At 30.8% G+C, this 22,472-nt stretch overlaps 6 protein-coding genes across 13 annotated transcripts; 3 read left to right on the top strand and 3 right to left on the bottom strand.

Moving 5' to 3' along the window:
- The first annotated feature begins 577 nt into the window (after positions 1-577).
- LOC122537037 (translation factor GUF1 homolog, mitochondrial) lies at positions 578-4,328 on the top strand. 4 transcript variants are annotated; one of them, XR_006308534.1, is made up of 9 exons: positions 722-842; positions 955-1,764; positions 1,877-2,116; positions 2,231-2,496; positions 2,576-2,790; positions 2,887-3,099; positions 3,172-3,326; positions 3,536-3,579; positions 3,647-4,328. XR_006308534.1 is itself a non-coding variant. In XM_043669925.1 (9 exons), coding segments are annotated over exons 1-8 (1,944 nt in total). In that variant the 5' UTR covers positions 722-768; the 3' UTR covers positions 3,537-3,579; positions 3,647-4,328. The 4 variants fall into 4 exon arrangements, 2 of the variants coding, with proteins under 2 accessions (XP_043525860.1, XP_043525861.1); XM_043669925.1 differs by having other exon boundaries at positions 3,172-3,296; XM_043669926.1 differs by having other exon boundaries at positions 3,172-3,302.
- Positions 3,414-4,273, bottom strand: LOC122537038 (mediator of RNA polymerase II transcription subunit 21). Its single transcript, XM_043669927.1, has 3 exons — positions 4,158-4,273; positions 3,975-4,086; positions 3,414-3,904 (listed from the first exon to the last, which is right to left on the bottom strand). The coding sequence occupies exons 1-3, from the start codon at positions 4,197-4,199 to the stop codon at positions 3,522-3,524; spliced, it is 537 nt and encodes a 178-aa protein (XP_043525862.1). The 5' UTR covers positions 4,200-4,273; the 3' UTR covers positions 3,414-3,521.
- A 1,043-nt stretch (positions 4,329-5,371) lies between the features above and the next one.
- Positions 5,372-12,017, bottom strand: LOC122537046 (histone-lysine N-methyltransferase SETD1). The gene is made up of 10 exons (XM_043669939.1): positions 11,413-12,017; positions 9,165-10,904; positions 8,812-9,087; positions 8,431-8,748; positions 7,986-8,264; positions 7,269-7,894; positions 6,545-7,181; positions 6,162-6,383; positions 5,826-6,083; positions 5,372-5,671 (listed from the first exon to the last, which is right to left on the bottom strand). Exons 2-10 carry the CDS (start codon positions 10,872-10,874, stop codon positions 5,498-5,500), a joined length of 4,500 nt encoding a protein of 1,499 aa, XP_043525874.1. The 5' UTR covers positions 10,875-10,904; positions 11,413-12,017; the 3' UTR covers positions 5,372-5,497.
- Positions 12,018-13,452: 1,435 nt separating this feature from the next.
- Positions 13,453-14,420, top strand: LOC122537055 (cytochrome b-c1 complex subunit 6, mitochondrial-like). The gene is made up of 2 exons (XM_043669959.1): positions 13,453-13,691; positions 14,141-14,420. The coding sequence occupies exons 1-2, from the start codon at positions 13,596-13,598 to the stop codon at positions 14,309-14,311; spliced, it is 267 nt and encodes an 88-aa protein (XP_043525894.1). The 5' UTR covers positions 13,453-13,595; the 3' UTR covers positions 14,312-14,420.
- A 189-nt stretch (positions 14,421-14,609) lies between these two features.
- Positions 14,610-21,904, bottom strand: LOC122537047 (rabankyrin-5). 5 transcript variants are annotated; one of them, XM_043669941.1, is made up of 14 exons: positions 21,682-21,904; positions 21,395-21,587; positions 21,142-21,331; positions 20,969-21,078; positions 20,625-20,884; positions 20,400-20,549; positions 17,846-18,249; positions 16,804-17,517; positions 16,418-16,690; positions 15,914-16,355; positions 15,605-15,802; positions 15,277-15,517; positions 14,855-15,110; positions 14,610-14,772 (listed from the first exon to the last, which is right to left on the bottom strand). In XM_043669941.1, exons 2-14 carry the CDS (start codon positions 21,396-21,398, stop codon positions 14,643-14,645), a joined length of 3,372 nt encoding a protein of 1,123 aa, XP_043525876.1. In that variant the 5' UTR covers positions 21,399-21,587; positions 21,682-21,904; the 3' UTR covers positions 14,610-14,642. The 5 variants fall into 5 exon arrangements, with proteins under 5 accessions (XP_043525876.1, XP_043525877.1, XP_043525878.1 ...); XM_043669942.1 differs by lacking the exon at positions 21,682-21,904 and adding an exon at positions 21,649-21,667; XM_043669943.1 differs by lacking the exon at positions 21,682-21,904 and having other exon boundaries at positions 21,142-21,328; positions 21,395-21,675.
- LOC122537053 lies at positions 18,667-20,065 on the top strand. The gene is made up of 4 exons (XM_043669958.1): positions 18,667-18,864; positions 19,237-19,403; positions 19,476-19,655; positions 19,728-20,065. Exons 2-4 carry the CDS (start codon positions 19,349-19,351, stop codon positions 20,006-20,008), a joined length of 516 nt encoding a protein of 171 aa, XP_043525893.1. The 5' UTR covers positions 18,667-18,864; positions 19,237-19,348; the 3' UTR covers positions 20,009-20,065.
- Positions 21,905-22,472: the final 568 nt, after the last annotated feature.

The raw sequence follows: 22,472 nt of genomic DNA, 5'->3' as shown, positions 1-22,472 counted from the left end.
ACGAAATAACGAATGAAGAATTTCTACTATGGCTACAATATATATAAGTGTCAGTAAACATTTCTATGGTGATAATAAAATTAATAACTATTTTTAAATATTCTATTGTTTATTTTAAATACACATCTCGACGGAACATAGATGTCGTTGATCTAAATTCTTCGAAGTAGAGGTCGCTACATACTCAAGTCATCTATTGGCATCTATTGGAAACATCGAGAAATAAAATGTGGTCATGATCGCCTAATATTTTATAGTTCTCCAATAGATGGCACTGCCTGTACGCTAAAGAAAGCAATAACATGTTGCAAGAACAGATATATTAGATAAAGAGAACAATAGTATGTGATAAAGACAGCAATAGATTTTAGTTCCAGCTTTTTATCGCATGGCGCTAGCATTTTAGTTATCGCTCCATTTTTAATTATATAAAACTTATTTAATAAAATTAATTTATGAACATTTAGAATTATATTTTTCTAATTAAGTTTTCAGCTTCCCTTCTCTATTACTTATAATCTATCAATAAAGATTTATAATTTTTATTTGACATATAAATAAAACATAACCTTAAAATTCGTACCCTGAGTAACTTTAATGTTCATACTCATTCAGAAAAAACTTAATTTGAATATAATTTTTAATGCATGTTAACACATAAATGAATCTGAAAATAATATAATATTTTAGAAAAACAATAAGTAACTCGTTACATTTGAATTTTTAGCTAATGTTAAAAATATTTTATAACTACTGTATTATCTCATTATGAAGATGAATAAATTTATATATCGTGTACAGTCCTTTTATAAAAATCATAATCTTTCCCAAATACGCATAAGGTTAGTATTAGGTGCCTTTTTTCCTACTAGTAAGTAGGACTGTAATTATTTTGAATTAAGAAAAAAGAAAGTTATTTATTACTGATGTTAATTATGTATGCTTGATTTTTAGACAACCCCTGTATCTCAATAAATTTTATTCTACAAACTCAGAAGTTGCTAGAGAATATGATACACCAATAGAAAATATCCGTAATTTCAGTATTATAGCACATGTTGATCATGGTAAGAGCACCCTTGCTGACAGATTACTGGAAATAACAGGTGCAATAGAAGTCAACTCTGGTAAACAAATATTGGATAAACTACAAGTTGAGAAAGAACGTGGAATCACTGTTAAAGCGCAAACGGCGTCAGTTAACTACACATACAAAGGAATTAAATATCTGCTTAATCTGATAGATACACCTGGACACGTTGACTTCTCTGCTGAAGTACACCGTTCGTTAACTCCCTGCCAAGGAGTAATTTTAATAGTAGATGCAAATGACGGTGTACAAGCACAAACCGTGGCCAATTTTCATTTAGCTGTTAAACACAATCTAGTCATAGTGCCAGTAATCAATAAAATAGATTTAAAATACGCCAATCCCGACAGAGTTGTAAATCAGTTAGAAACATTATTTGATATAAAGCAGTCAGATGTGTTAAAGATATCTGCTAAATTAGGTACTGGAGTATCTAAAGTCTTGGACGCTGTAGTGGAGAGAATTCCACCCCCTGATGTATGTAGAGACAAGCCATTCAGAGCTTTGATATTCGATAGCTGGTATGAAAAATATAAAGGAACAATTTTACTGATATATATCAAAGAAGGATCTTTATCCCTTAAACAACACGTTGTTTCAATGTACAATAAGAAGCCTTATGAAGTTAGAACTATTTCGCTGTTGAGACCCTCCGAAGAAGTTGTAAATAAATTGTAAATATGAACTTTATAATAATTCTACATTAATTACATGATGATAATAATAATAATAATAATAATAATAATAATAATAATAATAATAATAATGTATTATTGCATGCTCTAGGTTTGCAGGTCAAATAGGATGCATTTCTTGTAATTTAAAATCTTCCAACGAAACGATTATTGGCGATACGTTACATCTGAAAGATTATGTTACTGAACCTTTACTAGGGTTTAAAGCACCGAAACCAATGGTTTTTTCGGGCCTTTATCCGATTGAGAAGTCGGAATTTGAAGTTTTGAAAACCGCTATCGAGAAACTAATATTAAATGATAGTAGCGTTACTGTTGCAATGGAAACCAGGTATTCTTTCTCAATATTTTTAAATATATTGAGTAAATTAAATAATAAATTAGATAATAACGGAGAGACGCGATTTTAATTTATCTAAGTACCTTATACACTTTTTTTTTTTAGTGTAGCTCTTGGACAAGGCTGGAGACTTGGATTTTTGGGCTTACTACACATGGAAGTATTTATGCAACGACTTGAACAAGAATATGGTGCACATTCAGTTGTGACGACGCCCAGTGTTACATATAAAGCAAAAATTTTTGGCAAGAAGAATGTTAAACAATACAGGACTGATATGATTTCATTCAATAATCCTGCAAATTTTCCTGATCCTAACATTGTCGAAGAATTTTATGAACCTATGGTATTAGGAACTATTATAGCACCAAGTATATTCAATGATTAAATCTTATATATAATATAGTTAACTAAAAAGATGATACTAAATAACTTATAATTGTATATCAGTTGAGCATATAGGTACAGTTATGAATTTATGTTTTGAAAGACGAGGAATACAACAAATGACGAAAGATATTGGTCATAACAGAACAATGTTTCAATTTTTACTGCCATTGAATGAAATTATTGTTGATTTCCATGATGTACTAAAACGTGTAACTTCGGGATATGGTACTTTTGATTATGAAGACAGTGGTTATGAGCCTGCAAACATCGTAAAGGTAATTATAATTATGTTAATATGTTTAGATGTAATAATTTTACTATTCCTTTACTTTACATTTTACTATTCCTATATTAGTGTTTATATTTCACAGTTAAATATTGCTTTAAATGGTAAAGTAGTTGAAGAATTTAGTACTATTGTACACGCTAGCAAAGCTCGGGCAATAGGCAGACAAATATGTGAAAAAATGCTAAATATTCTTCCACGTCAAATGTTTGAAATAGCGATTCAAGCAATCGTTAGCGGGAAAGTGCTCGCGAGAGAAAACTTAAAAGCATACAAAAAAGATGTAACTGCGAAATTGGTAAATAATTCTTTTATATCTCATGCATTGTCTACTTTCACATATTTCCGTTATTAATTTCTTTTATTCTAGTATGGTGGTGATGTTACTAGAAGGATGAAATTATTAGCTCAACAAGCAGAAGGGAAAAAGAAAATGAAAATGATTGGAAAAATATGCGTACCACGAGAAACATTCATAAATCTTCTTAAGAAATAGTATAAGTACAGTCTTCTTTTATATTCAATGTAACTATATATATATCACATCAAAATAAATTATTAATTATACATTTTTCATATAAGTAATATTTTACTATCTATAAATATAAAACATTTTTTAAGGTTTATTTAATAATTTTAATATTTTGGCGAAGTATACACTATCAGTAAAATTTATCCTCTTATAAATCTCTCAAAAAATTAAGTTATAGTAAAAATATATCATTGATTCACAGAATTAGGTGAGGGGTCTGACAACTGGTGTGTGCTATTTGATACGGTATTTATAGAGCTCACATTTTCTTGTTTGAAAGTTGAATTAGTGTTGAGATTGATATTAATTACAGATGTGGATGCTGGATCTTGCATATCCAATTGACTTTGAGCAATATCTTGTAGAGCAGCTTGAATTCTTTGCAGAAGTGCTTCACCCTGTTTTACAACTTCTTCTAGTTGTTCACCAGCTTCTTGATTTTCTTGTTCAAGGCGACTGAGACTTGCAACTTGCAGTTCCTGCGATGATTCCTCACTTGGTAAACTTTCTATCAAGGTATCGATATCTTTTGCACACCTTGCTATAAGTGTTGCGAATAAAGCTGCATAATCTAAAATATAAGTATTGTTTATATGAAAATTCATAAAATTTAAATGAAATAAATTGCATATGAAAAATACCTTCTTGAGGCTGATGCGGTTGAGGTGTTCCAACACGATCAAAACCAGGAAATTTGCTGGGTGTTGAATACTGTTGTAAAATACCTACGCTGTTACAAAAATGTTCTGCTTGCTAGAATAATAATAAGCGAAACTCATTTTTTTACCTATTGTGTTTATGAATAATTTGTACAAACAAGTTACCTGATTTATAGTATCTTGTAACTGTGTTAAACGATCTGCCATATTTTTCAAATATAACCTTCAAAATTGTGTAACAATTATGTATAATCAACGACACTATTCCACATATAACATCACTGTAATTAAATATAATACACAATTTTCTATCATAGAATATATTTATATAAAGTCTCTCACTCTAAGAAATTAATTTTTATGCCCCATTCAATTCCAACCTTAAAATTTCACTATTACGATTTGAATGTTGGTGAACATGTTACTCAGGGACACTTCGAATTTATATTTCGAATTGTCAATATGATGTACATGTATTAACAACTTAATTAATAAATTAATCCTCATGACGAAATTTAAAAAAGAAAAATAGAAGAAATTTAGAAAAAGAAAATCTAATATGTTGATCAATTAATACATCTCGTTCTTGCAGTAATAACTTAAAAGGAATAATTGTATCTTAACAATATCAAAATTGTCTGATCAATAAAATTGTTGTGATACATGTTAAACTGTGTTATTTTAAATATAAAATTTTTAAAGCATTTTCTTTTGATGCTATAATGTATTTAAGTACAATTTTTGTATCATGAAGCGTCAAAATATTTTGTTAATAACAAAACAAAATTTTACAAGAAAACCTTTTCCAATTTTATATATATATAATTTTTATATTTTGATTAATTTTATATGTTTTAAAAATATTCTTTATTAGAAATTATAAATATGAAAGAAACACATAGAGCTGATATAGTAGTTTCTATGTAGAAACTGAATGCATTGCTTAAGTACTTGTATATATATACCTCACATCATTGCATACAAGTGATATAAAAAAAAATCCCTAAGTTTAATATGTATTTATATATATATATTTACTAGTATTTTATTTAAAAAAAGAAACAAATATATAATATATATATATTACATATATAATATATATATAATTTCATAAAAAGTATTTACACGTGTAGTTCAATTCTTTTACTGTGTTAAAAAAATGGAAATTCTTTTCATTATCGATCGACATGAACGATTTTAAAAACTGTTATTTTATTTTTAACAGAAACATAATAGGAATAAAATCTTAAGTCACGTATGTACAAAAACAATCATAGGTTATAAATATTTTATGACGATCTTAAAATTCATTTTACGTACTTGATGCAATAATTACAAGGAGAATGTTAAAAAAGAGAAGGACTTTCATATTAACATAATTTAGCATATTTCCATTGCATTTTATAAAATGTTTACATGGAGAAGTATTTACAAAAATATGAGTAGGGTATGATGAAGTGTAGAAGACAGGAAAAAGGGATGAACAATATAGTTTTATGAACGATTCAATTAAGAGTACCCCGACATTGCGGAGCTCCACATAGGCAAGGGATTTTATCATCCTCCAATGGAAATTTATAATCATACGTGATCTCCTCGTTAACTCCTATCGGTTGTTTACTATAAATTACAATTTTTTTTTGGCTTTCGATTGTAATTACTTTTGCGTAACAATTCGGCTGAAAAATAATAAAACGATTAATAGTGTGGCTTAAATCATTGTGAGAATTTATTCTACAGGATATATCTCAGTAATCACGGTACAATTAGCAAGAAAGTCAATTCGATTGATATTTAATGCAAAATGTAAAAGATATAGATTGTAATACTCACATTGCAGCTATGATTAATGAATCGTGCTAAATTTCCACACTTTGTTGCATCGATAATCGTGTCTAAATCGATACGGAAAAGATAGGAACTACCGATACCGGTAGCTTCGTATTGAGACTCTCGTAAATCAGCCACAACTGGCCTGACCATTTGTCCGACATATTCAATGACCATTTCGTCAGCTGCAATTGGTTCCATGGCAAATAAACCCCAATCATGTATACCAGATTTAGCAAATTTCAATTGTTTTTTCCTGAACTGTAAAAGATGAAATAAGCGTATTTAATTGATTTTACGATAACTGAAAATGATTTAACGAAGCAATTGAAATCTTACTTTCAACTGATTGAACTTAAGAAGATCGCTGTCGGTATCTATACCAAAGGCTGTTAATAATCGTCTTTGATTACTTCGGGCCTCACGAGACAAAGCTTGCATTTTACCAGTTAAAGCTTTAGTATTGTTCTTTGGACCATTCATTGTTCCATCGCCGCCAGCGTAAGGACCATTACTATCTTCAACATCGTTACTTCGTTGTATACTTTGGGCGTAGTGATGCTACATAAGATAAATAATTTTAAGGAATTAACAGGCTGAATAAATTAATGCTAGTTTGGCACAATATTTAGCAAGACCACTTTTATCATTGTAATTTCTAATATGAAGATCACTACGGAAGAAACACTAATATATAGTTATATTAAAAAATTCAGCCATACCTTGTGCTTAGCTTTCTCTCGTATATCAACCTTATAATATCCTTCCGTTCTTGCACTTCCACTTGTATGTAATCTAAGTTCGTCTCTTTTTCTGCGTTTCGCAGGACTTGGAATATCCGTTGCAGGGTGATCAACCCAATGAGTATCATTTAACCAATAACCTTGGCTATCATCGGCTAATAAAGCTTCATAACTTCGTCTTAAATATTCCACATCTTCCGCATCTATTCCTCTCGTTAAAAATTCATACAAAATAGCCATTTCCGACATAAGATCACGTTCTTTATATGTAACAACTGGCTCTTCAACTTTCTTCGGATATTTCTCATAAACATACTCATTTTCGATATTTTCTTTCTCTCTTTCATGATTTTGGTGAGTGTGTATTTTCGTATATTTATTATATTTTCGTTTTTCTACTTTGTGTGTCTTGTCTTTGCTCTTCGACAATTTTATGATCTTCGACGATTTAAGTTTTACCGGTTTCATTGGTGTCGATGGTGTACGAATTACAGTCTTCGTAATTTCTGACTGGGCAGGTGGTAATGAGTATGAATGTTCCATAAATACTTGTGAAGCTTGAGAATTTTTAGGGCTTTGTTGACCATTAAGTCGGAGATCAGCTTCGGCTTGATACCTAATTAACGCAAAACAGTAGTACAAAACAATATGTATAGTTAATATACTTTTATTCTTATTTAAATTTACATATAATTTTACAAACCTTAATCTTCTAATTTCTAAGCTTTCTTCCTCCGAATCGGTGGTAGGTATCTCGCTAAACATTTCAATTTTCTCTGTATCTTTTAATATAGGTTCATCATTAATGTACTTAGCAGACATAGTTTGAAGAGCTCTAATAATATTTGGTTGTACAGGTCCCGGACTCCTATGTCTTATAATGTTATCTTGACCAGCTAATGTTATTAAAGCTTCTGCTGCAGAATTTTCCATTTTCTGTATATCACATGGTTCTTGTTTAATTAGTACAGCTGAAGCACTCTTTACTTTCTTCTGTATTTCATCTTCCATTCTTTCCATTTCTACCTCTTCTTTCACTCGAACTTTTTCGAGATATTCTTCATTTATAGATTTTTCACTTTCCTTCTCACTATCTTCTTTATCACTTTCATATTTCAACGGAGATGACACAGGGCTAGCTTCATTGTCACACTGTGGGAATTCATTCGAATTTTCGTCTTTTATTTTAATATTAGGTACTGGTGTCTCTCTACCAGTAGGCGTTGGACAATCTAACGATCTTTGAATTGCAAGTTCCATTAAAATATCAGGATCTTCACTGTTACAAGCCAGTGGACGATGATCTGATAAACGACTGTCTGTATCCTGCTGAAAATAAAAATTATTTTTATGAAAACACGAAAGTGTATCATACATGAATGTTTAAGTAAATTGCTTGCGGTTTTAATCAATTATATACCTCATCTTCAAAGTTTCCAGAGCATACTTCTTCATCAGAACTATCACTCGAACTGCTGGAAGATTCGCTGCAACTCATTTCTTCGCTACTACTTTCACTAGACGAAGATGACGAGGAAGATGAAGAAGAAACGCTTGGAAGAGAAGTGATTGGTCTTTTAATTTTTTGCACTGACGCCAGATCAAGATCACTGTCGCTTCCTATAAGTTCTGTGTCGCCATGATCAGATTGACGACTATCTTCGTCTTGCGGTAATGGGCTTGGAGCTTTAATTTTGCGCTAATAATATAAATATTAAATCATTACTAGAATAAAATATTAAATCATTACTCTAAGTATGTCTAAACGTATCTATTCTTCTCCTATTCTATTTATATATTACAAAATATTTACAATTACATTATATTATTAAAAATAAATTTCGATATAACAGAAATGATTGTACCCTGAAAGAAGGCATCTTTGGCATGCTGGCTCTAATACCCAAACCAAATCCATCATAATTAAATCCAAGCGGAGTTCCTTGTTCTAAAAGTAATGATAATCCTTGAGGTTTTTGTCCTTCTTCCTTATTACTATTATTATTAACAATAGTTAAGTTCTCTCCTCCTTGATTTTGATTTTTTTCTGATTTCTTTTCATCCCACCATACTTCAAATAGTTTGAACGCAGTGTTTTCGATCATTTTTTTGTTAAAATCTTTTTTTAGAATTTGCTTTAATTCATTTACAACTCTATTTAATACACCATTAATAGTAGGGCCCTGTTCAGAAATTAAATTGATAAAAGTTGATATAACATTTACATTTAGAAAACATATACATACTTGTGGATTATCTTTCGTAATATTATGGTTTGCCATAGCATGAAGCCTTGATTGAAAAGATGGATAATAATTAGCTCCTTGATGATTCCCTACTGTACCAGAAAATGATGTAGTATTTGGTTGATAATGACTTTGTAAATATGTTGTTCCATATGGATATGGATATTGTGCTGGTCTTGGCCAATGATACATGTCATTGGTAGGATAATGAGTTAAATGTCCAGGATAACCAGTTCCTGGATATAACTGACTTGTAGGTTCTGTTTGAGCTATAACCTGTATATTTAAATAGCAATATGAAAAAATAATTATATATACTATTTAATGCTTAATATAATAATATTAAACGTTACCTCTTCAATTTTTTCATCCCCTGAACTTAATGGACTTAATGACATTCTATCGTCATCTGGTGGAGGTGGAGGTGGTGGCTCTTTTGGTGGCTCTGGTTCAATTTCATCCTGTGCAGGACTGTAACTTCCCAACAATGCTTCATCTTCGCTCGAACTTATAACACTACCTAAATCTTCGTCAACAGAAAATTGATTGATGCTATTCTCATGTACTTTCCATCGCTCTTTATTCCTTTCCCGCATTTTCTCAAAACATGATTTGTACGTTTCATGAGATAGAAAAGGACTTGGTGGTTCTGAGAGCATTTCATTATCTGCATTAACAGACTTTTTCTCATCTTCAGAATCGCTACCAAACTGTAAGAAAGGCGGTGCCATTCCTCCTGCTTTGTCCTTTAATAACATGGCAATTCTAGTATCCAAATCTAATGTTTTACGAGTTTCTACCGGAGAGTCTCGTGATGAGTTTTTTGTTATATTTTGATTTTCTTTCTCTTTCTTAGGTGTATGGTGTATTTTTACATTAGAAGTCTTAGAAATTGGAACTGCATTAGAATTGGAATTATCTAAATTTGTTCCATGTTGAACAGGCCACATAGAGGATGACGCGTAACTTGTTGCCCCCGTATTATTTCCCCACCATATATTTGAATTCTGCGGCATTGAAAGATTTTGCGATACATTTTGTGGCATATTCGCTAAATAATTGTTCGGAGGCTGATGGTAACTACTATAATAAAAATCATAATTCGTAGCTGGAGTAGAATTTTGAGAATAATTACTAGAATAATTTAGTTCGCTAGGTGCAGTACCATAACCTAAATCACTGCCACTAGGAGTAGGATAATCTCTATATTTATTGTATCTCGAGTTTTCTATATATGTGTCTCTTGATTTTTCTATATTGGATATTTTTTTGTTACTTCTGAAGTCATCTCTTTCTTCCGTAATAATTTTTTCAATTGGAGTTTGTTTCTCTTGATCATTCTCAGGCTTTATTTCCTTTTCAATCTTCTTTTCTAGTTTTTTTTCTATAGTTAACTCATCATAGACTTTTTTACACTCTTCTCCAAATGCATCAAGAAACACTCTTAAAACTTTACCCATCACAGATGTATTATTTAATTTTTCTACACAAGCCTTCGAAGCTTTTGTAGTTTCAAAGACTACTCTTGCAATTCCGAGATGCTTATTAGTTACAGGGTGATAATAAACAATAAGTTCTTCTACAGCTCCAAATTTTTGAACCATATCTGATAAAAAAGTTTTATCAATATTATCATTTAAATGACAAAATGTTACTTCAAGCGGAGGAGGTTCACCACAATAATTAGAGTCAATTTTAAATCTAGGTACAGGTAAGTCAAGTTGTTCTAAACGAGTCCAAATTCTTGTTAACTGTGATCTAGGATCTCTCGGTTGAACTTCAGGATAAGTTGGATCTCCTGGGACCATGCCATCGTATCTGTATAACTTTGTTGCACCTTTTACTAAAAATGGATCAACTAGTAACTTGTAATTTCTTGGCTTCTGAGGTGTTTGAACTGCAGATGTATCTTTTTGCAAGTGCAACGTGTGAGTATGGCTATGTTTTGATGATTGGCTGGAATTTTGAGATACACTTTGTAGATTTCCATGTGAGTGACGATGACGATGCGAATGTGCATGTGAATGTCCATGTCCATGCCCATGTCTCTCCATCCCGTTCATTGCCTCCAAGCATTATCCACTCATAAATTGCTACAAATAAAAATTAATGACAGAAGTTGTATCACAAAAAAGTTATAAATTAAGTTTTATAATGTATATATCCATATAAGTTACAATGTATTATATATGAAATACATATGTAAGTTTTTGAAATAATATGTTTTTAGATAAATATGTAACATTCATTAAATATAGTAATAAAATAATGAATTTTAAATGATTTAACTGAATGCGTAAATATTTGTAATTAAACATTATGTATACAGAATATTAATATGAAGTGTCACATTATTGCAGGCTAGTTGAAAAGTCACATTATTAATTAAAGATCGACAAATCAAATACATTATCCGAATCTATATGATCGCAAAACTATCAGATATCTAAAAAATTAAATTACAGATAGATAAAAAAAAATTTAATACAATCATTAACTTCTTGAAGTAAAATACATGAACCTGAACTAACATGTTGAATATTATTGACCAATATGAAATTTAATGCACGCTAAGGAGATCTGTTGTCAATTTTAACTTACGTCCAGTTTGTTTTTGTTTTCCTAGTGAATTGGTTTGCTCGTTAATGCAAAAAATTCATGTTTCAATAAAACATAACCTCAAATATTACGAAGTTTTTAGGTTGGACTTCGGCGCGAGGAAATAATATGACAATCATCTTGCAAAAGAATCCTTTCTGTCGTTGAATTTAATTTCTTGCTCAAACTCTGATCGAGACAGAATCTCTTTTGTAGGAAAAACACAGCCCTCGAATTCTACGAGGTATGTTCCGGTTTTTTCAAAAACTTGCAGTTTTTCAACTTGCTTGTATAGTATCGTGTTTACTATATAGACGTGGCTCATGTATCGGCCTTGATACTCGGACTTCTCTTTATTCTCCGTTGATCTTCCTTCGTAAGAAAATACGAGTTTATTGATGGTACCTCCCCGACAAACAAGCGCAAAACTACCTCAATGTTTGACTGTTAAGCACAATGCACTGCGCCCTGATTTTCCCAAATTTTCACAAACTGATAATCAGTAGTACAAACAACAGTGCGCAAACTAACTAATTCAGTGAAACTTGGATCGTTTAAACGTAATCCTTCGGACGTGTTTGTGATGGCTCGACGGTGGCTCGTGGCTTTAATAAATCTATGCGAACAGAGATTCAGATGACGCCATCCTTGTTGCAAAGAACATGATGGTTCTTTTAATCATTTTACTAAACAAATCATATTAATATTTCGTTCAAGTGCAAATATTCTCGTGTTATTCGTGAAATGACGTTCGGAATACACGTCGTGGGGAATTGTAACGCTAAATTGTTTCCAAAATGAAAGTCCAAAGTAAGCGGATAACAGAGCCGAAATATCCAACATTTTTTTTCGCTTCCTACTCTGTCTTGATTCACAGGCTTTCGTGTGACCGAAGAGATTGTCGGAAATCTCGCCTACCGCTGGCATCCTGTATGTTATACCAATAATTTGCAAATGTAATTAAATGCTTAACAACGGTATTGCAAAATAATTGCTGAAAATCTCCGTCCCATACGATGTCCAGTATTTAATCTACGTATTGGGCCAGCCCCGGTCTAAGAGAATTTTCTGGTTGCCTATTAGCAAATCAACTTTCCGCTTTCAAAGGAAATTGCGCGTTATAATGCGCAGACGAACGTGTACGAATGTACTGCGTTTCGTAACGGAGTTAAATTTTCGAATGTAACATATTTTGAGTTGACACAACTTGAAAATAAGAAAGGCCTGATAAAACACGAAATAAACATATTAATGAACAAATTGTAGGCTTGCCGTCGTATTCGTTCTGTTACGATATGCAGGGTGTTCTAACGATTACGTATAACCGGACAAAGAATAAAGCTGAAGTACGAGTACTTTTTCTCAAAAAGCTCAAGTTGAAAAATTTGTCAAGTATATTCAAACCTGATCAATTCCAAACTGGATAGATAAATATTCGAAAGCGTGTAGAAATAAATCAAAACTATTGAATACATCTCTCTTTTTCCATAGAGCAATACCGTTCCAAGAAAATGAAATTTGAAAATTTATCAAGCACGCATGTACTCTCTATTTTCTTGAAAACGAGACCTTAAGCCTCGAAAAATTACAGTTCACGTTTTTTTATTTATTTTTGTCTTGTAAAATGTTTATTCGCATTATATAGTCAGCAATTAGCAGTGTTTATATGTATCGAACAAATTTTTAAATTTGCTACCATCGCTCCAAAATAAAGCGCCGCATAAAAAATTTTTATTCCATTTTTTTCCATATTTTGCGAGTTAGCTTTTTATGTAAAGTCATCTCCTTGTTTTATTTGGAATTACTCCGTTGTACTATAATTGCTATTCCTGTTTAGTAATTTATAAACCTGAAAATTTAAATAAAAAAATATCCGATTAATAATTTAAGTTCAACAAATTAAATGTGCTTATTTCTGTCTCAAAGAGACAATTTATTTGTCTATGGTGTAGCTTAAATATTTTCGATGTTTTATTTATTACAATTGATACATATACATATATATATATATTTATAGAAATCGTACCTAAGCTTCTTAGACTATCATTAAGCATAGTTCATCTGTAAGACATGCGATTCGGGCCAATATTTTCTATCTGTTAAATGCTATATAACAAACTGGAAAATTCGCGCATGTTCAAAGTTAATTCACTACAGCCGTGAAATACAATTTACCTTTGAAAAATATGTCTTTCTTACAAAACTTTCTTCAACGTTACACGCCGACTGTAAAAGCAGAAGAAGAGGAAGAAGAATTGATTGATCCTCAAACAGTACTTCGTGTAAGTAAAAATTGTTATATAATATTTGTTCCAACGATACAAAACTTCATTCTCTCGAGATTTTATATTTATAATTATTATTTATTACTGAAATTATTCTTTTAAATAATCATTAATCATTGTATTGCATATAAGTCAATTAATCAATTTACCTTGCATGAAACGACTGACAATTTTTATAATTGACATATCATTGATATGTTAATCCTATATTTTCCAAAGTTAAAAATTCTAGAGTAACCTCTTTGTCATTAAAATTTCGCTTGTTAATTGTAAAGTAACGTTAATATATGTTTCAATATTTTTAATTTAAAACTTTACTGTTATACTACTACACTGTTACAGTGTATTAATTAAGTTATATTTGTAAATATTAATTCTCCAAAATTATTTTTTTTATATGTAAAATGTAAATTCAGCGTAAAAATACATGATTGTTTTCCTCTTAGGACAAATGTTCAACACAGAAATGTGCTGCTTTGCAAGAGAAACTGGATACCTGTAACCAACGTGTAAATTCAAGAAGTAAAACGGAAGAAACTTGTATGGAAGAATTACTTGATTATGTAGAGTGTGTAGACCATTGCGTAGCAAAAACACTTTTCAATAAGCTAAAATAAGATTATTATTTACAAATGTATGATCTTTATTATAAAAATGTTACAAATTAATTCAACGCATTGTAGTTAAATAAGTAATGCTAGGAATAAATGCTAATATATCAATAAATATTAACTTTTGTCAATGCTCCTGTCATCTGTATTTAAAATTTAATACCTATATAAATTTAACAAAGTTTCAACAAGAATAATTACATAATACAGTAAAATATTATGGTTCACATAAAATGATATAAATTTTTGGTATACTTTTTTTTATGAAAAATGCATGTGGAATGATATTTATTTTATTTACATATGAATATGTATTTTTCTTTATTTAACGTTTTGTTCATTCAGCACCTAGTTGCAATACATCAAAACATACTGCACAAACGCGCACAGGTTTATTTTGTCCAAATTTTACAATTGGAACATCTTGATCTGAACATTTATTGCACAAAATTCGACCACAATGGCGGCTAGAAACAATAAAAATAGTTTTAGACAAATCTTAAATATACTGATTTATAAATTTATCCCAATATTTTAAAATTTTTATACCAGTGATGTTTTCGCATTGTGAGCGAAAATTTTGTACCACATTCCAGACAAAGATCTTTATCTGCCCATGGTGCTTCTTGTGTCAAGGAATCTAGTAATCTGTATAATAATTGTTTTGTTGCTACTTGATAATTGAAAATTGTAATGCCTTCTTTATTCATAGAACCTAAGCATGCACCAGCCTTTACCAAAATACGACAAAGTTGGCCATTTCCTTTCATATAAGCTATCAGTAATGGAGTATTACCATCCAAATCTTAAATAAAATATTTCGTTTAATTTATTTTACAATAAAATAATACTGCATGTTTTTTTAAAATTTCATGTAATATCAGGAATTTAGCGGAAATATTATTTTTCTTCAATAAAATGTTTTAACATAAATATTATTAAAAATATTAATATTTTAAAGTAGCCTTTACCTGCATTGTTCACTGGATATTGTGACATACATTCCAAGAAAAGTTCACATATATTTGCGGCATTATCTTTTCCGCATCTAGCTAATTCGTGTAAGGGATTTCTTCCTTTAAGATTTACAGCTTCTGCATCCAATGTACATTCAGTCAAAAGTGTTCGCACCACTGATACATGACCTTCTCTTACAGCTACGTGCAATGCATTGTCACCATCTGCATTTACAGCATCAAAATTAATATTGTTCTAAAATAAGAAATTAAATAATTTAATTTATATTATTTTCTACATATTTTAAATATCCTGTATACATGTACAAGTTATTGTATTCACCTGCAATAAAGCAGATACAATTGCTGCATGACCAGCTTTAGCAGCAGCATGCAATGCAGTATTTCTGTTTGCATCTGTATCGTTAACACGTGCACCAGCCAATATTAAACTTCTCACCAACATTTCATTTCCAGAAATTGCAGCAAGATGTAAAGGTGGAGTTTGTGTAACATCATGAACTCTAGAATTTACATCTACCTATAAAATAAGAATAATTTCATTGTATATCTATTTTGTTTGGTTAGTTTTTTTTAAAAACATCCAAATTTTAAATAAATATACATTCAAAACTATAAAAACATTATTCACTTGTATAGACAATAGAAACAATATGTTTTCCATATCATTCTTTTGAATAGCAGTATGTAAGAAGTTTCTGCCTTTATTGTCATACTGTTCAGCAGCTTTAGGTAGGCGTTCCAGTATAGCTTGAGCGGCTTTGTTATTTCGAAATGTTAGAGCTGTTGCAAATGGCGTTAAACCTTTCTTATCTCGTTTATTTAAATCAATGCTAGGATGACAAAGCAACAGAGAAATAATTTGTGAATGTTGATTTTGTATGGCTACGTGAACCGGAGTTTTGCCCTCGACATCTCTAGCATTTACGTCAGCACCGTGTTCAATAAGTGTTTGTACAACTTGTTCTAACCCCCACTGACAACATAAATGTAGTGGAGTACACTCATCTCTTGATTCATCGCCTCCAGCACCATCTGGGCCAGGTTTTCTAGGTGCGTTTAAATCACAGCCACTGCAACATATATCATTTTAGAATTTAATATCATAATTATTATTAATTTAGAGTTCACATACCTTCTTATAAGGAATTGTGCAATATCCTCTTTGTTGTGGTCAATTGCTCTGTGTAACAGGGTTTGTTGGCAATCATCTGGACCAAGACCCCAACAATCAGTGTCTGCTCCATATTTAACTAGAATAGATGCTACATCTTCTTGATCTGAATCCAGTGCATCCCACAATGGACATCCTACAGAAGTATCTGCACCTCTTTTACAAAGCGCTTCTACAACTTCACCTAGTCTACAGTGTACAGAAAGTTGTAGCGGTGTTTCTCCGTTTGCCGTTCTAAGTGAAATAAAATTTCACTTTTAGATTCAGATTTTAAATTCTTTAGTGTAATTCCACAATATCAAATAAATGTAATTGTTTTTAAAATGTTTAAGATCAGTGCTATTTACCTAGTATTCATGTCGGCACCATTTTCTAATAAAAAGATCGCTGTCGCCGAATCCTCTTTTAATATTGCTTGATGCAACAATGTTAAACCTTCATTATTGCACTGGTTGATATTTGCTCCAGCCTTTATTAAAGCTAAAACTATGTCTTTGCCCTTTTTGAACGGTGCTTTAATAGCCAAACTTAAAGGAGTTTCGTTCGCGTTGTTTTTTAAATTCAATTGGGTGTTTGAATTAGGTGCGTCTAATAATTCCATTACAATATCAAAATACAAATTTGAAACAGCAATATGTATTGGTGCATCACCAGTAGACAATGCAACTTCGTCGACTGGGAAGCCAGTTTTCAATAAAGCTCGTGTTAAATTCTTTGAACCAACTTTACAAACTTCATGTAAAACCGAGTATTCTTCATTATTCTTTTGCATTAAGTTATCCTTACAATAATCGATTAAAAATAAAGCAGCTTCTTCTTTATATTCCCTTATCAAAATGTGTAGTAAAGTATCTCCTGTATTCTTGTGTACAGGATTTGCAATTGCACCTTTGGCTAGTAGTTTCTTAGCAAAAAATTCGTTAAATGGATTTGTTTTCATCGCGATACATAATGGAGTATCATTATTATTGGTAACTTTGTTCAAATCTATATCCTGACATTTTAGTAAAATATCAAAAAGTGGTTCGTTTCTGTCCTGAATACAACTGTGTAAGGCAGTCCTGTAAGAATAAAAATCAACAATGAAGAGTCTTCGATTAAAAGTTTAATACTTTTAATGCCTTATAACGCCTTAGAACTGCAAATATTTAAGCATTTGTCAGAACTTAAGCACTTAGTGAGTAAAACCTCTGTGCAGATTCTACTTCTAACATACGTTTTAAAGTTCTCTCAGAATCTCAATTATGGATTACTAATATTGAATCAATGTTAGTTTTAATTTTCACGCAAATTCTATTCCTTCAGATTCTGTTAATTTCCTTTTAAAATATACATATATTGATTCTCCATGAGGTAGCTATAAAACCAAAAATAATCAAACAATCGTACCATCCTCTGTGATTCTGTAAGTTAGGGTCAATGCCGGCTTGAAGTAATCTAGATGCAACCGCTAACATATTTTCTGAATTATGCTTTGTTATCAAATGCAGCGCAGTACATCCGTCAAGTTCTTCAAGATTTTTTATGTCTCTCGCATTCACAGCAGGTTTCATAGTCTCGCACAACTCTTTTGTATTCCCATTATTCTCCAGTTGTTCTATTATAAAATCAGCCGCGTAGGAATCCCCTTTGAAAATAGCAGCTTGGAGCAAGGAAAGACCTCTTGAATCCTTTGCGCTTAAGTCGGCCCCGTGTTCGACTAAAGTACGCGCCAATGATGGTTGACGAGTTTTTAATGCAACTTCCAAGGGCATTTCTCCTTTGTAATCCAAGGCATTAACAGCTTTCGTTAACTGAAATAATAAAATGTTTAGTTGCTTATAATAATCTACTTTATATACATTTAATTTATAATTGTATTAAAATAATGAAATTTGTAAATGGAATTTTAAAGTTTCGTGATACACACACGCGCGCGCGCGCACACACACACACACACACACACACACAGTTGATTGAGAACCACTGTTTCGATTTTATGCAAAAGATATACAACATACAACGTGATACGCCCAGCGGATGTTGCCCGTGCACGTATAGTGCTGGCATAGTTGGTATTGAGGAATACACATAGACAGCATGAACGATTAAAACGGAAGAGGATATGGAGATTGTACACTGATTCAACAGAAACAGTGGTCTGTAAAGGATAGAAAAACCATGATGTGGCATGTGATAGACTCGTCTAACCGCAATCAGCTTCTGAAAGAGGCATATTTCCTCGTAGCGGAGCGAGAAACTGTTAATCGAAATCTTACGATCGCTATGTGACGTTTAGTGAATATTAATAAAGAGTGTTGTTTCAGAATGTGTGAAAGTGTTCGATCGAGTATGATCTATTGTCTTACGATGGAATCGAGCGTAGACACTGAATTCTTCACGATATTCTGAATTTTTTAAACAAACAAGTATGAATTCGACAGAGATCTTTCCTATACTGTTCGATCAATACTTATTTTCTTTTCATTTTGAAAAATTAGCAGCTTTCACTTTTGTGACTGCTCGATCAATGAAATAAATTTTTTAAATGCTTTTTTTTATTAACATATATCAAAGACTATTAACATCTTTATCGAATATAAACTAGAATCAATGTAGAAAATTATTTTGTTACGTCTACCACAAATATATATAGCTACGTACATTCAAACTACAATAATTACTACGATTGTAGAAGATACAATCAATTCTAACGAGTGTTTATATCAAATCATTTTTATTTCCAAATATTATTTTTTCTAATGTTAGATAAACTTATGTTGTTCAAAAAATTGTTTCAGGTTTGCATAATGACAATGACGAATTGAAATGCAAGATAAATAAATATAAATAAAAATTTACATTAAAACAGGTGTAAATAGTATTGTTGAATTTAACTATATTGCATTTGAGATGACTTTCCAAATACAGTCAAAAAAGACTTTGTTCATTGCTATAGTTTATCTATGTATGTTTGCGCCTAACCTATCTTTACACAAAATAATTAATACCATATCTTGTGAATATATAATATTTTTAGTTGCAATAATGATGCAAATAACTGCGGAGGGTATCGTATGTTTTAAATGTTATGCATCACAACCAGGACATGAAAAAACTGATTTACTATGTTCTCAATTTGATAAAAGTCTTCGGTTTCAAGTGCACTGTCCTTCATCCACACTTTGCAGAAAAAGAACTATTTATTCCAAATATAAAAGTAAGTAAACTGTTTCTACGTATAAATCAAGAAACATGTTTGGCATATTCATTATTTTATCATCTTTGCCAGCATCTATAATCACAACTGTAGAAAGGGACTGTGCACCTCAAAAACGTACAGTACCGATCTATAGTGATAATAAGTGGCAAAATAAAGAAGAAATTGTGACGTCCGCTTACAAAGAAGGTTGTTTTATTGGTGAAGATAGAGGAGCACCAGCTGGTCCACCAGAATATTGTTTTTGTGGACATCATTTATGTAATTCATCACAATCAATTGAAATCATCAATATATATCATATTTTTATATCAATAACAGTATTACTGTTTACAACTAACTTACTATTATGATACTCTTCCTCTAAGTACTTACTAAACATGACAAAAAATTTTTTAATATATTTCATCGTTGTTTAAAAAATGTTATAAAAATCGATCTTTACTTTACTTTTTTTACATTCTTATAGATTATGAAACTGTGAATTAATAAAAGTTTGAATAAAAAAATGAAATAATCCTTTGATACTGTATTTAGCAATCTACTGTGATAATGGTAATTATTAAATTAGTTTGATAATATTATTATGTACAAAAATGAAAAGAACAGTGTAAAAAGATTGAAACATGATCATTGTCATAAAATCTTGTATCATAAAATATTGTACTTGTAAGATCTATTGTACATAACAAATAAATTTGTACATAAATAAATGTTTGTAATAATTTAAAATATGCAACTTACCTCTGAATTGTTTTCCACTAAATATAAAAAAACCACATCTTCCCTCATCAGTCGAACAGCAGCATGTAATGGATATCTACTTTTAGTCTGTAATAATTTGTACAACAGAGAGCCAGGCATTTCCTTAAAGTCTTCTCCTGTTAAATCTTCCTAACAACATGAAATTTTGATCAATTAAAGAATTAAAGTTGCGTAATTTGTATTTCTATTTGTATTTCTCCTTACCCAATGTGCTGAAATCAAAGAGCTACAATGCTCTTTCAATTTCAATGTACCCAATTCTTCAGCAACTGCGTATAATTGCACACAATTTTTGAGTCCTACAATTCCAATTAAATATTTTTCACACTGCTCAACTAATTCCATCAGCTGAAAATTAGATGCTGCTTTCATTAAATCTAACGTTAAATTTTCTTGAGACACCTTTCCCGTGTATATCCATTTCAATAACACTAATCCAACATTAGGCTCCAAGCAAGACCAATCTAAAGGATGTATCTCTTATTAAATATAAATATTTGTACATATGTAATTCATTCATTGTTTCACTTAATATTTTGACATTTTACCTAAAATAGTGACTTCTGATAGTACTGAATCACTGAAAAAATCTGTTCTAGCAGATAACACGAATTTATGTGCTGGTATCTCTTGATCTTTCAATTTGATAATTACATCGCTAAAGATATAGATTTGTTAATGACAGAGTTTGCACAATTATTATTTAACGTTAGTTTATTACCTATAACGATGTTGGCTGTATAAGGATGCAATAGTCGTCAAGAGTCTACCAATAAATCCAGTATCTTGTTTATTTGCAGTCACAATAGCATACTCGCGTTGAAGTTCTGTGTTTGTATTATATAAATTAACGTACTGCTCCCGCAATAGAGATAAATGTTGCTGCCACTTTTGTGCCTCCGTGGAATCTTCTAAAAAAATGTATGAAGTGTTAAACAGTGATTGGAGAACATAGGCAAATATCCTGAACTCACCCATAATTACTCTGAGTGACTATTCCTCTCACTTTCCTAGGGTAGGGTATAAAAATTATTGCATGTCCGGCTTTTCACGCTATTTCACATTTGTCCAACACGATTGGTCCGGCGTGATAACGATAAAATAGGTGATAACGACTAGCCGTTACTGCGCGAAATTTTTGAAAATATTGTCGATGTTTCGTTTATGCTAAAAAAAAAAATATAACAACAAGACTCTTAACACGTATTGTACGCCATTTGTTACGTACAGCATTTGTTACGTTTGTAATTCACGTACGTACATATTTTCCTTTCTGAGAAAAACTGTAGCCACACTTTTGAAAGACAGAAAAAATTCCTATGCAATTTAAACGACGAGAATGTAAAAATTGTAGAATGTAAAAAGTTTCAGTTGCAGTAATGTCATAGGCAGGCTTCTTATATTAAGTCGATTAAAGTCGCTTTTTAGATCCTAAATTGCAACGCAGAAACTTATTAATTCATAACGCGATAATGAATGATATTACAAATTCGTGGACAACTACAGCAGCGTTTTGAAAATGATCATTTCCCTAGATTTCATTTAGTTATATTGACTGCATATAGAATGAAAATGAAAAAAGGGAAACATTTTTACAAAATTATACATGTTTCAAATTTTTGAACAAAATCAATTATATTTATAAAAATAAATATTGTAGATTAAAACAACTTACTTTAGTAAAAATAACTAGCATTAGGCAAATGTAATTTAAAACGGTTGATAAGTTTAATTTCTTAAAAAAATTATTTATTGTAATGTGTATAATATTACATGTACTTGAATGTGATTTTTCAAGCATATAGTTATGTAGTTGTTTTTTGGTGATATTATATACACACATACATACATATATATTACACACACACACACACACACACATATGTATTATCTCATACATCAATTACTAATGTAAAAAAAAAAATTTATTATAACGATAAATTCGTTGGATAAATGTAATATGAAATATTATATCAATTAAGTATGAATTGTATTCAAATTCAAATTATTGAAAATGTTCATTGTAAATTCTCAAAATAAACAAATTTACTC

This window comes from Frieseomelitta varia, unplaced genomic scaffold, assembly GCF_011392965.1.
Source record: "Frieseomelitta varia isolate USP_RPSP 00005682 unplaced genomic scaffold, Fvar_1.2 scaffold_885, whole genome shotgun sequence".
NCBI classification, from domain to species: Eukaryota; Metazoa; Arthropoda; class Insecta; order Hymenoptera; family Apidae; genus Frieseomelitta; species Frieseomelitta varia.
Note: the sequence above shows the minus strand (reverse complement) of the source record. Positions and strands in the feature narration are given on the sequence as shown.